Here is a 15,211-nt window from a genome sequence, read left to right as displayed (position 1 = left end):
CAACGTCAAAGCAGCGATATTGCGTGAAAGGTGAATAAAATACAGTGAAAGCATACACATATTCACATAGTGATGTCGTTGCTTTCAGAAAACCTGAGATACAATGAAGCGTCGATGCCCAGCATACCAGCTAATAGACGGAGTGCCTAGATGCATCAATGTGAATGCCAATACGCTGAGAGAGAATTTGAAGTATAGAGCCAAGACAGGAGACTTAGTGGTACTGACTTATCCAAAAAGCGGAACGCATTGGCTGATGTACATCACGCACCTCATGCTGAGGAATGGCGAACCAATAACAACACACGACGAGTTCAGTAAAGAATGGCGCTTTCTGGACTACATGGAAATCAAGGACTGGAGCTCAGCTCTGCCTCTGAGGACAATAGCTACACACTTGCTGGTTAAAACAATGCTGACGGATGAAGGGAAGTACATCTACGTCGCCCGCAATCCATGGGATGTTTGCGTCTCGTTCTACCACATGCTGAGCAACATGAGCCAGTTTGAATTCCAGGACGGCACATTTGAAGACTTTGTTGACACATTTCTCAGTGGAGACTTCGGTTACGGGGACTACTTCGAGCATGTTGCATGGGGCTATTCTCTAAGAGAACGACCGAACGTATGCTTCCTGACCTATGAAGAACTAAAAAGGAACCCACGGGATGTAGTTCTGAGACTGGCGTACTTTCTTGGAAAGCAGTATGGTCGAGCTTTGGAAAGCAACAAGCGGATGCTCCAAGAGCTTCTCGAGAGGTCGCAACCAGATAACATGCGACCCGTAGTGGTCGTCAACTTCAATGGCAGTGCGAATCCTCACTGGGACAAGGTGATAACTCAGAGAAAGGTTACCTGTAAAGAAGGATATGAGGGTGACGAGAACAGGTACGCGTTTGTGAGGAAAGCCAAGGTTGGCGATTGGAAAGAGCACTTTACACCTAGCCTCCTTCAGCGAATGGAAAATAGGATTCTTGAGGCGGAGAAGCGATCACCGGTCATGAACCTGTGGAATGACATACGAGCAGAAGGACTTCAGTGCATTGCAAATTCTGAATAAATATCACAAATGCCGGATTCGACCATTGTGGTTGTCATTCAGTAGCTTTGCAGTTCAGAAAGTGTCTTTAACCATTCAGTTTAGGTAAAACTTTCTGTAAAGGTAACGTTGCAGTACATAAATGTGCTTCATTTTTAAGACGATTCGATACACTACACAATTAGTTGCTAATAACATGAGTATGTCTTCTACCTATCCTTCAACTGATGTGTTTTATCAGCAAGTTCGGTGAGGTGATGCTGGTAAAGGAGACGATCGGATGTTGCAATGTTATTAAAAAGCCACAAAGCCATGTCGATTTTTTCATACTGCAGGTTTAGAATACGACCATGAGAGCTCCAGGACGAAGGAGGACAGACAGACAGACAGACAGACAGACAGACAGACAGACAGACAGACAGACAGACAGACAGCCAGACAGATATATAGATAGATAGATAGATAGATAGATAGATAGATAGATAGATAGATAGATAGATAAAAATACTAACACCTGTGAGGTTAATACCATATGCGTGAACAGAGCAGTTCGAGAAATAATACGTTGTGACGAGAGGCCGAAACATGTTCCTCTCAATGTGAACCTCTAATTTGTAGCAACACTTTTTTGAGCCGCCAATGTGGTCAACGCGTAGTTGTACTTGTTCTGAAATTTTGTTTTCTCACAGCTTAGCAAACAGTGACTCCGCATGCAGTGTTTGCCACGAGCTTGAAATGTAGGTTCCGTTCTTAATTCAATTAGTATTACAGTTTCTTGCCTATGCACATACAGGAACAGAAACCTCGCAGAGTCGTACTGAAGCTTGTGCCTTTGCAGAAATGTAAAGTTACATGTACAGCAGAATAATAACAGAAAACGAAAAAAATAGTTGCGCCATACTACCGCAGCGCGAACAGAACACTTTTGGAAAGCTGTCAATCATTGGTAAAAACAGAGGTGGAGAAAAGAAGTTTTTGTGAAATTAACCTTTCCCTCACGAGTCCCCTTCGGAAAGACCTAGTGAGCACCTATTCGATGACGTCGCGAAAAGTGGAGCATTAGGTTGCTTAGCCTCAACAATTTTAAAACAGCAATTTATTAAAAATCTTATCATTAGGGTGACTGCTGTCAAGATCATTGAATGCACCCGATGAAAATTACGAAATACACGTTGAGCGATTGGTTGCTGTAAGGGTTACTCCAAAATTCTAATAGAAATGACAAAATGTTTTTTTGCACTTTCATTTAAAAGAATTAAGGAATGCTTGTAGCTGTTTGCTATGAGGTAGACAACAGGCAAGTTTCATGTCTAGGCACCGCACACTACTAGGCCTGCGCGAATCAATCAACCAATTGGCCATCTGCTAATTGCGAAGCGTTTAGGGATGTAGTTATGATTATGAGCAAAACTTGTGCTTCTCAACTTGTAAAAAAAATTGCAGCATATCCACGGGGTAAATGATGAAGAGCGGGCGATGCTACGGAGGAAATCACAGGTAAAACCGTGAATCTTCTGTGTGTAATTCGCCTAGTCAATCATCATTTAAAGACAACATGAAAACACTGTATCTGTATATAGAAAAAACAACTTTTCTTTGTTCTCAGAGACGGTGAATGGCTTGCGATGTCCCTTCATTATGACTCCTTTATGGTCAGTGAAATGAAGGGTGAGCGGTTCCAGTATAGATTGCAGTGGACAATTTGCAAATACTAGGTCAATGCACGTTCCTCGGATCGTGGTTGGTTTCATATGGTCGTAAGATGTACATCTGAGTACATATCTTAAAGACACATGCTAAGCCAATTATTGGTCACGTCTGCGATATCAACGTGGACATTACCGAAGAGTGTGAACGGTGAATTCTTGTACTACGCTTGAATTTTATCACATACAGGCATCATCAACTACAAGTACCACCATTGGTGGCACATACGCGCTCTAGAGCGGGTATGTGCCACCAGCGGCTACGTACATCAACAACAAACCTCTTGGAATATACACACCCACGCCCTGATGAACTTCGTCCCTAAAAATAATGACCAAGCTATGTGCGTGTCCATTGTCGTGTGGCAAATATCCGCTTTAATTTACCAATCCTGCGTTTGATTAGTTGTAGAGATTGACGTCTTTTGTGGAACTTTTTAAAATTCAACCATGATCTGTAACTAAAATAACTAAAATTGCAATGTTGACACACACATAATCGCACAGTGCTCAGATTTGGGTGCACGTTAAAGAAGTGCAGGTGGTCGAAATTTCTGAAGCCCTCCACTACGGCGTCTCTCATTTTAATATGGTGGTTTTGGGACGTTAAACCCTAGATCTCAATCAAATCATCAAATCACTCACACACACACACACACACACACACATATATATATATATATATATATATATATATATATATATATATATATATATATACATCAAAAGAAGCTGGTGCATGTACGAGAAAGCGAGCTTTATCGGTTTACGTTTAGGCCTCTGTCAGAGAATGAAAAGTGAACAAAGCATATGCCTCTTTTAATGGCCACTTATATCTCAAAAAAAAACGTCAGGAGTTCAAAATCAAACATCGGTGACAATTCATTTTGATCTATCACCTCGTGTAACAAGATAACTGCTACAACTCAAGCCACATATGAATAGGAAATCATCGCATCAGTGTAACATATAAACCAGTAAAACGTTGGTGAGGCCGCGAAGGAGACACGAGAGAGTAGGGCGACATGCGCGGCAAAACAAATGATAATCGCATCTTCTCTGACAGGGCACACATAAAAGTACTGAAAGATCACCATTGAAAAATTATACAAGTCACTATGGTCGCTATACAAACAATAGAACGTGCGACTTTATTGCAATATGTGGCGAAAAAAAAAGTGAGACGCATGAGGGAAAAATAGCGTGTGTGACGGTAGGGGGGAGGATAGCGTATGAATATGATAAACTTTCTCACCCACAAAGAAAGGTGACATGTCTGATGCTTTCATTTATGCCCGTGTGAAGACTGTTGAATTCACTGATGAGGTAGGATTCACGTACTTCTCGGTTATGATGAATTTTGAATCTGGACATTAGTATGGTAGCCTTGATGTTTGCAAACGAGTGACCTGGCATCTTGAAACTTGTTGATAGTAGAAAATGAAGAAGGCTAGAAGCGGGGGCTTTATCGTCGTTAAAGCGTAATCTGAATGACGTTTTGTTGTGACCGATGTATTGCTGGTGACATGTGGAACACTCAAGCATGTACACAACATTGACGCTGTCACAAGTGCAGTCTCCGTTGATTCTCACGGTAAAACTTGAAGCGCTGCTAGTTACGGAGTGTGAAGTTGCCATATGTGGGCACACCTTACAACGGGGCATATTGCAAGGGTGACAGCCAACATAGTTTAGTTGGCTGTTTATGTTGGACGAAATTAAGGTATCACACGCAGGTTTCGCGATTGGCGATAAACCACGTTGGATGGTTCCGCAAACATGTCTTTTAGGCGGTCACTTTGAATCAAGGTGTTGTGGTGTTTCATAAGAATGTTGGTCACACTTGGAGCTGATGCTGAGTGTGTTAAAATGAGATTTACACCATTAGGTGACGAGCTTGTTGATTGTTGGTTACCTGTGAGCACATTCTCGCGGTCGATGTTTTCAGCCTTCTTGAAGGCGTCGCCAATGATTCGTAAGGCGTATCTTTGTCTGGTTAGTGCACCTCGAAGGTACTCACAGCTGCGAACGAAATCATTATTGTAGCAGCAGATACGTTTAAAACGAATGGCCTGACTGTATGGAATGCTGGTTTTGCAGTATTTTTGTGTGACTACTTTGAGAATGAAGGTATTAATGTTTATCAGTCGGTTTCCTGTACAGTGTCGTCTGTTTTTGATTGTGCAATGTTACCGCGACATCAAGGAAGTTGACACTGATACCTGAGTATGAATGCGACCACGAGATATTTGGATGTGCATTATTCAAATTCTCGGCGAAAGAAAAAAGATCAGATCCACCATTGAGCCATATTGAAAAAGATATCAATAAAACGTTTGTAGTAGAAAGGTGTCAAGTCACGGGGTTAAACGAACTCGTACCCTAGGAGGCCCATAAAGATATTTGCGTAATTAGGGCCAATCCAAGTGTCCACAAGTGCCACGAACTTGGACATAATGTTGACTATTGAACTCAAGATTGTTTGATTCAAGATTTAACTTCAAAAGCGTGGACAGTGTGAATGAATCAATTGCTTTGTCGAGATCAGACTTATACGGGCGCACAACAGCGCTGATATCATCAGAGTGAGGAATATTAGTATACAAAAACGAAACATACAGAATTACCAATAAAGAGCAAACAAGAATATTTAAATTTTCAATACCGTTTACAAAGTCGTTCCTTTCCTTGATATATGAAGGAAATGTGACAGGAATGGAACAGATAATGCTAACAAAATGGCGTGAGATGTTCTCAGTACACGTGCCCATTCCGGACACGATCTGTCTACAGGGATTGTTTTCTTTGTGAATCTTGGGCAGGGTGCAAAAGTTACCCGCCACCGGTCACAGGGGAATAAGCGTGCGCAACGCAGATAGACCGATTTTCTTTTCTTTCACAAGGTCGGCCACAACATCACTGAGAGTGCATCTGAATTGTTCGGTCATTGCTAAGGCGTCTGTAGTATGTGGTATCGTCAAGTCGCCTCTCGGCTTTGTCAATGTAACTTTTAGCATCCATAACCACAACTGCACCACTTTTATCAGCTGGCTTGATAACAGTGTCCCTGCGGCTTGCCAATGCTTTGATACCCTGAGCATCTTCATAGCTGAGGTATGACGAAAATGCGAACAATTTTTGTACGCTTTAAGTATGTCTTGCTATACGGCTCGTACGTATAAGTCGAGGCAATCATTCTGCTGTGAAGGCGGAGTCCAATGCTTACGAGTAGGTAACGTGGAACTGATTTGTTTAGTCGATTAGCGATCAAAGAAGTACCCGCGCAATCGTTGTGAAGATCTACAGGTTGTGAAGATCGACAATGAGCTGAACTTCATTGTAGCCTCCAGTTGCGGGACAAAAGTTTAGTCCAAGTTACAAAACCCTGGATTCTTCAAAGGTAAACTGGACACCTAATAAATTCACTATATTGGTTTGTTGTGTGCCTGGTGTTTCAATTTCAGAGCGTTCAAAGTTTCTAAGTGATTCGGAGTGAAGCGTAACTGGAATGTTATCTCGAGTCATTTTCTTATGCTTGATGCAGTTATTTTCATTCAACTTTTCCTTTTCATACGATTGAAGTGCAATGTCTTCGTCAGGGCTAAGAACATGGGCGGCACGCAGCTGTTTTTTTTCTTATTAGCAAGAACTTTCACAAACAATTCATACTGATTGAAAACAATGGTTTATCCAAGAGAATCTTTTAAGCGTCTCATTCTACCTCGCAAAATCTACCCTCGACCTTTCAGAGACTGCAGGTTTCAGCTTCAAGCGTTCATCTAAACAAGCGTTCATCCAACTTCAAGGGTTCATCTAACCAAGACATAACATACGAACCACCACGACGAGCTGTTCCGTGCCAATTAGCACCTACATCAAGCAACAGAAAAACCCATGCGCCTCACTCAAGCTACAAACTACGAGGACAGTGTGGTGCTCCTTTCATTGGAACGAACTCAGTAGGAACCACTGGTTTACGTAACAGTGCTTACCCTAATGCATCTCGCCATTTTATGAGAACACGGAAAGTTTTCGAAAAGCGTACTCGCTGTGAATTACACACCTCCACTGTGAAGATGTACGTCGCGAATGCTAATGCAACTAAAGGTTTCCGCCTTGTTTTGAAACCTGCGGTCTCTGAAATGTCGAGGGCACTTTTGCGATGTGGAATTGGACGCTTAAACAGAATTTTCTTGAATTACTAATATTGTTTCCAACCAATATGAATCATTCACGAAGGTTCTTGCTAATAAGAAAAAAATGGGCAGATCCCACTTACAGTGGGGATCGATAATATGCGAAGCACGAATGACAAATGTTGATATGTCACTTTAAAAATTGGCCAAAGTTTAGAGGTGGAGGTAAATAATGCCGCACATAACTTCCGTGTCAGGATTATCATGGTTGCAGCCCCACCGCGGTGGTCTAGTGGCTAAGGTACTCAGCTGCTGACCCGCAGGTCGCGGGTTCGATTCCCGGCTGCGGCGGCTGCATTTCCGATGGAGGCGGAAATGTTGTAGGCCCGTGTACTCAGATTTGGGTGCACGTTAAAGAACCCCAGGTGGTCAAAATTTCCGGAGCCCTCCACTACGGCGTCTCTCATAATCAAATGGTGGTTTTGGGACGTTAAACCCCACAAATCAATCAATCAATCATGGTTGCATGTGTTGTTTACCTTCGTCATCCATTGACGGCACGTGATACCAAGCTTAGTAGATGTTGATCTAGCGAAATGGCCACGAGCACGCTATGAGTGTGGTATGTTGTCATGACACGCGTGTCAGGATTATCGAGTTTGCACCAGTCATATAGTTCATCATCCATTGACGTCACGCAACACCAAATTTGGTATATGGGGATCCAGCAAACCGGCCGCGAGCGCATCATGGAGAGTCCAATATACCCCAATGTAGCGTTGACGCATGCGCACGCTGGGCACAGCAACGCTACGTTAGCAAAACGTGAGCACTCTATGCTCTCATGCTAGGCGTGACCAGCGTATGTCGGCGAGGCCCGACGGCAACCAGCGCAAAATGCGACATGCTGAATTTCACGCCAATGCGTTACCCAGACAACACTGCGTGTCTCTTTTTTGTGATGGAGGGACGCTGCACGCGTTGAAACGCGCGTACACCAAAGCAACGCAGCGCGACGTGCACCGGCGAGTATATGGCAGCACCGTCGCCTGGCATCTGGCATGGCAACGCCTGCGTGACGCGGCGAAATGAACGCCGGCGAGCACGCGCACCGCCTCACGTCAAAATGTATTTGCGTCTTCAGTGTGGCATGTAGTCATGTTCTCACATGCACCTCGTGATTATCATGTTTGCACTAGTCACATACCTTCGTCATCTATTGGCATCACGTAAAACCAAATTTGGCATATGTGAAGCGAGCGAAACAGCAGCGAGCGCATCATGAGTGTGGCATGTATTCATATTGCTACATGACATGCATGTCAAGATTATCATGTTCGGATGTGTATTTACGCCCCGCCGCTGTGGTCTAGTGGCTAAGGTACTCGGCTGCTGACCCACAGGCCGCGAGTTCGAATCCCGGCTGCGGCGGCTGCATTTCCGATGGAGGCGGAAATGTTGTAGGCCCGTGTGCTCAGATTTGGGTGCACGTTAAAGAACCCCAGGTGGTCGAAATTTCCGCAGCCCTCCACTACGGCGTCTCTCATAATCATATGGTGGTTTTGGGACGATAAACCCCACATATCAATCAATCATGTGTATTTAGGTATGTCGTCTGTTCGCGTCACGTAATACCGAGTTTAGTACATATGAAGCTGGTGAAACGGTCGCGAGTGCATCGTGAGCGTGGCATGTAGTCCTGTTTCATGAAATGCAACTCATGATTATTATGTTTGCTCCTGTCACATACCTTCGTCATCCATTCACGTACCGTAATACCAAATTTGGTAAATGTGATGCTAGTGAAACAGCCGCGAGCGCATCATGAGCGTGGCATGTGGTCATGTTGTTACATGACAGGCATGTCGTGATTTTCATCTTAGAGTTTATCGCTTGTGTTCACCATATGTCATACCATACCAGTTTTGCAAAATGCCATGTGAACGAAACCATCACATAAGCAGGAAGACCTTGAAATATAAATCTTGGCTTAATGACATACATATCATGATAGTCATGTTATGACTAGTGAATTGTGCTTCTCATACAGTCATGTTATGCCATACCAACTTTGGTATTGATACCATTTACCAAACGGCCGGGAGAGCTAAAGGTTGTAGGCTGCTAGATAGATAGATAGATAGATAGATAGATAGATAGATAGATAGATACGCGCTAAGTTGCCGAAGCTCACTAAGAAATGCTTCGCATTTAAAAACAGCTGGGTGCCGCCCATATTCTTAGCACTGACGAAGAAAGTGCTCTTCATTCGTATGAACAGAAAAGTTGAACAAAATTAACTGCATAAAGCAGAAGATAATGACTCGAGATAACATTGCAGTTACGCTTTTATCTGAATCACTTAGAAACCACTTAGAAACAATGAAACGAGCGACTTTGTAAACGGTATCAAAAATTTAGATATTCTTGTTTGCTCTTCATTGGTAATTCTGGATGTTTGGTCTTTGTATACTAATATTCCGCACTCTGATGGTATCAGGGCTGTTGTGCGCGTACAACGAGTCTGATCTCGACAAAGGAATTTATTCATCCACACTGGCCATGCTTCTGCAGTGTATTCTTGAATCGAACAATTTTTGAGTTCAATGGTTAACATTGCGTCCAAGTTCGTGGCACTTTATGGGCACTTGGATTGGCCCTAACTACGCAAATATCTTTATGGCCCTCCTAGAGTACGAGTTCCCTTCACGCCATGACTTGAAGCCCTTCTAATACAAATGTTTTATTGATATCTTTTTAATATGACATTATGGCAAATCCGATCTTCTTTCTTTCGTGGAGGATTTCAATAATGCCCATCCAAATATCTTGTTTTCGCATTCGCACTCAGGTATCAGAGTCAATTTCCTTGATGTCGCAATAACATTGCACCATTAAAAGCTGATGACGACGCTGTACAGCAAACCGACTGGTAAATATCAATACCTTCATTTTCAAAGTAGCCACGCAAAAAACTTCAAAAAAGCATTCCATACAAAGAGGCCATTTGTTTTAAACGTATCTGCTCCTACAATGATGCGTTCATTCGCAACTGTGAGTACCTTCGAGGTGCACTAACCTGACAAAGATACCCCTCACGAATAATTGATGAAGACCTCAAGAAGGCTGAAAACATCGACCGGGTGAATTGGCTCACGGGTAACAAACCATCATCTAGCTCGTCCCGTAACTGTAAATCTCATTTCAAGGCCCTCAGCGTTAGCGTCATATGTAATCAACATTCTAAAGAAACACCACAACATCTTCATTTAAAGTGACCGCCTGAAAGACATCTTTGCGAAACCACCCAAGGTTGTTTATCGCCGATTGCAATATATATATATATATATATATATATATATATATATATATATATATATATATATATATATATATATATATATATATATATATATATATATATATATATATATATATAAGGTAAAGAAGTGTGTACATAAGGGCTCGTTTTTCCGTGTTTTTGACATTATATTATGATACCTAACAAGCCATATAGCCAAAAAATGTATAGGGGAAGTTATTTAAAACAAATAGAATTTAAATAAGAAGAAAGAAAGGAGGGTGAAGAAAGAACCAGCCGTGATGAGGAAACGAACCTATGACCTTCGAATAACGCGTTCGATGCTCACGGCTGGTTATTTCTTCACCCTCCCTTCTTTCTTCTTATTTACATTCCATTTACATTTCAATAACTTCCCCTATACATTCCTTGGCAATATTGTCTGTTAGATCTCCCTTTCTCTCTCTTTCTCTCTCTCTATATATATATATTTATTTATTTATTTATAATTTACATATATATATGGTTGGGTGAAATTCAATGAATCCGGGGGAAAATGCGGTAGAAAAAGAGGTCGACAAACGTGCGAAAAAACACAAGTTTTACTAACGTTTCGCTAGGTGGGCCTGCCTTCGTCGGAGTGAATGATACATCTGACGAAGGCAGGCCCACTTGCCGAAACGTTAGTAAAGCTTGTGTTTTTTCGCACGTTTGTCGACCTTTTTTCTACCGTACATATATATATATATATATATATATATATATATATATAAAGAAACCTGGGTGAAATGATAACATCAGTTGCTGGCCACGGCAAGTTAGCTTTTCACGCATTTTTCTTTCTTCACATACACAATACGAATCGGTCTAAGAACTTCCCCTAGACTTCCCTTGGCATTATTGTCTGTTAGATCTCTTTATTATTGTGTCAAACACGAAAAAACAAGCTCCTACGTATACACTTCATTACCAATATATATATATATATATATATGTTCTTAGCACTGACGTTCTTAGCACCCATGTTCTTAGCACTGACGAAGAAAGTGCTCTTCATTCGTATGAACAGAAAAATTTGAATAAATTTAACTGCATAAAGCAGAAGATAATGGCTCGAGATAACATTGCAGTTACGCTTTTCTCCGAATCACTTAGAAACCACTTAGAAACAAGGAAATGAGTGACTTTGTCTTTGTAAACGGTATCAAAAGTTTAGTTATTCTTGTTTGCTCTTTATTGGTAATTCTGGAGGTTTGGTCTTTGTATACTAAAACAAGCCCTTAAGTATACACTTCATTACGAATATATATATATATATATATATATATATATATATACATTATACATTACATATATACATTACAAAACATGTACACAAACCATAGACAATCTAACACCCCAGATCTCTCTGCAATTGCAACATTGACGAGGATGGTCCCCGAATTAAATTCATTCGAGTTTAACCAAAAGTATTTTTGACAAATCAGCGGGACTGCTATGGGCACCAAAATGGCACCTAATTATGCCAACATATATATGGAAAAGCTAGAATCTGAATTTCTTGCACAATGTTCCTTGAAACCAATGTTATACAGAAGATACATAGTCGACATCTTTTTTATTTGGACCCACAGCGAGGACGAACTTCTCAGCTTTATCGACACTTACAATGCTGTACATCTGAACATACACTTCACACACACATACTCGCAAGTTACCGTAAATTTTCTTGATGTTACCATAACGATAGAAGAAGAGAAGCTCTCTACAACCCTATATCGCAAACCAACGGATCGACAACAATACCTTCATTATCAAAGCTATCACCCACGCCACTGTAAAAACAGTATTCCATACAGCCAGGCTCACCGGTTTAAGCGAATCTGCTCTAGAGACGCTGACTTTGACACGAGCTCACAGAGGCTAAAACTTATGCTCGAGAAACAAAAATACCCCCCACATGTAATTAATGACGCTGTTCAAAAAGCGAGAAAACTAAAGCGTGAAGACTTACTTATGAAGCGACCACCACGAGAAGACCCACAACGAACAAACCTCTGCTTGACTTACAGCACAAACTTCCCCAATGTAACCAAAATCCTTAAACAACATTACAACATTCTGGAACAAAGTGAACGTCTGAAACGCGCATTCCCATCCGCTCCAGGCGTCTTTTACCGACGACCATGTAACCTCAAAGACACCCTTGTCCACTCCCAAATTAACACATCACCCCCCAATAATTCATGCCGCCCTTGCTTAAAGCCACGATGTCTTGTACGTAAGGCGATGCGAGAAACAGACAAAGCAACCAGCACGCAGTCCAAGTTTTCGATTAACATACGAGGAAACCTAACATGCGATTCCTCTAATGTGGTTACCTACTCGAATGCAACGTGTGTGGTATGCAGTACATTGGACAAACAGAAACACCATTTAGGATTCGCTTCAATAATCACAGAGCCCATGCGAAATCAGCCCCAAGTCTACCTCTATCAAAACATCTCAATCTTCCCGACCCTGCATTCGACAAACTGTCAGTAACGCTCTTAGAGACGGGATTTAAATCAAATCGAGAACGTGAACAACGAGAGTCATACCTCATCCACCGATTTAACACCCTCGATAGAGGAATAAATGAGAATCCTGGTACACTTGCAGCAATTAAAACATTAGAAAACAATAACGGCAACAATGAAAATAGTAACTGAGTTCACGGCACTGCAGCTGCGAAGGGCACTGGACAACCCAAAACAATTTCAAGTGTAACTACTCTTCCTAAGTGCAGCTGTCGTCTGTTTTCTGTTTTATTTTACTACCCAATCAATTGTGCCATGCACGACATGCCCAACATCAACCCTGTGCACAGCCGGGAGGCCCCCACTACACGCGTAATTTAGAAGCGGGCAAGGAATTCGCATTGCACCCGCTTGTACAGCCTACCGCAATACGGGGCACCCCTATTTTTACGACGAAATGTTGACAGGGCGCGGAGTAGTTAAAGGCTTAGAACTTCCTAAAATGCCTGCTTACCAGCCTCTGCCACAATACGCGGCCTCCGTCCTTCTACGACGAATTGTTTACGGGACCCCGAGTAGTAGTGCCAGGAGGGGCCGTCTGATCGGGAGGATTGCGCTAGTGAACGGAAACATACACAGACCACTGACATCAGAAAGGTGAAGGGGAGAGGGGAGAGAGATGAGAGGGGAAGTGGAAGGAAGAGTGGAAGGGGGGCACCCGAGGGGCGTCCACCGTATATTATTTTTCTCTTTTTTCTTTTTTTCCTTTTTCTTTTTTTCTTTTCTTTTTTTGTTTCCTTTTTTCCCTCTTTCCTTACCCTCTGATTTGAGATTGTATAAAGCTGAGCACCAACAAACTGTATCTTTATTCCCGATGAAGGCCAGACTCTAGGCCGACACTTCGAAATAAACCACGTTGTGACCGCTCACGAAGGATCTACTGGACTATATATATATATAGACAGTCACGGCCAATCACGGACTCCCTGCGTGAGCGGCGTCCTTGTTGCGTAGCCCCACTAGAAGGTGCTCAAGAGCCCGACCCATTTCAGAGTTAGGAGGCTTCGCTACAATTGCCCTGGGGTAAAGAAGAGCCGCCTGGCTACCTAACAGCTTGTTACTATGAGCGGGTCATAATAAGCCTTCAGGCGCTTCAGGTTGACGATTTCAAGCACGGCGGCGCATATCTGAAGATTGTTCGATAGGTTCGATCAGATAGTTGAGCGGAAATTGACCGGAAATGTGCGCATGCTGACACGGTAGGGGCCTTCGTATATGGCAAGTAGTTGGAAGAGATGTCAGTTACAGAGGTCGGGATCGAGAGCCATACAAGCACACCAGAAGGGAACGTGGGCTCAGAAGTGGTGGAGCTACCACGAATACTTTTCAGCCGCTCTTGCTCATGCGTCGTAAAATTCTTGGCAAGCTCGCGACAATCTTCAGCAAGCCTGGCTGTCTCAGAAGTAGGTGCACACTCAGATAGATCTAGCATGTACGGGGGTATCGTGTCGATGGTGGATGACCGGTGCCTTTCGTACAGCAAGAAGAAAGGTGAAAAATTGATCTTGGTCTGAGGGGCAGTGTTGTAGGTGTTGGTGAGGAAGGGCAGTATATTATCCCAATTCGTGTGGTTGGCGACTGCGTACATCGAAAACATAACGCCGAGGGTGCGAATAAAGCGTTCGGTGAGGCCATTTGTCTGCGTGTGGTTAGCAGTAGTTTGGAGGTGGACAGAAGGGCATTCAGTCAAAATGTTTTCGATGTCTTCCGACAAGAAGACACGGCCTCGATGGCTGAGAAGCTCTTGGGGTGGTCCGTGGTGCAGTATGAATTCATGCAGCAGGGAGGATGCAACATCACGCGTAGTAGCCGCAGGGAGAGCGATGTTTTCGGCGTATCGCGTTAAATGGTCTACAGTAACAATGGCCCAGCAGTTACCAGCCGAAGTCAGAAGAAGTGGTTCATAAAAATTGATACTTACGCGCCCAAACGTATGGTAAGGGCAAGGTAACGGTTGCAGACCGGCGTGCGGCATGTGTGCTGACGGTTCGCGGCATCGGCAAGCAAAGCAAAAGTGAACGAATTGCTGCACGTAGCGGTGCATTCCGTACCAGAAGTAGAGTTGTCGAATGCGGTGTTAAGTTTGGTTTTTCCCATAGTGCGCGACTGCGGATCAGAATGGAAAGATTCACATATGTCTGACCCGAGACCGCGGGATATCACGAGAAACCACTGCCGCCATCGGCGTCTTAATTGCGTCGGTGTAAGAATCTATCGCGGGTGGCAAGAAGGTGAGCTCGATGACGCAAGGAACGTGTGGATGGTGTTGCGGAAGGATCAGAGCAGGTGATTGATTCAGCGGGGCGATCCAATTATCTTTTCGCTGTTCGGTAGCAAAGATTTCAAAATCGATGGCAGAAACATCGAGTGAGGTTTCTGGGCAGGGCACTTTGTCTTCAGGCAGAGCGGAGCACCAGAGGGCATCGACGTCACCGTGCTGGCGTCCGCAG

The 15,211-nt window shown here is 43.1% G+C and overlaps 1 protein-coding gene across 1 annotated transcript; it reads left to right on the top strand.

Moving 5' to 3' along the window:
* Nucleotides 1-256: 256 nt before the first annotated feature.
* LOC119174795 (sulfotransferase 1C2) lies at nucleotides 257-1,060 on the top strand. Its single transcript, XM_037425906.2, has one exon. It carries the CDS (start codon nucleotides 257-259, stop codon nucleotides 1,058-1,060), a length of 804 nt encoding a protein of 267 aa, XP_037281803.2.
* Nucleotides 1,061-15,211: the final 14,151 nt, after the last annotated feature.

The sequence above is a fragment of the Rhipicephalus microplus genome, chromosome 3, assembly GCF_043290135.1.
Source record: "Rhipicephalus microplus isolate Deutch F79 chromosome 3, USDA_Rmic, whole genome shotgun sequence".
NCBI classification, from domain to species: Eukaryota; Metazoa; Arthropoda; class Arachnida; order Ixodida; family Ixodidae; genus Rhipicephalus; species Rhipicephalus microplus.
This window is presented reverse-complemented; position numbering and strand designations above follow the sequence as displayed.

Bases quoted from the DNA above. Each gene is read 5' to 3' on its own strand.
- LOC119174795 (XM_037425906.2), top strand. From the start codon at position 257: ATGTACATCACGCACCTCATGCTGAGGAATGGCGAACCAATAACAACA.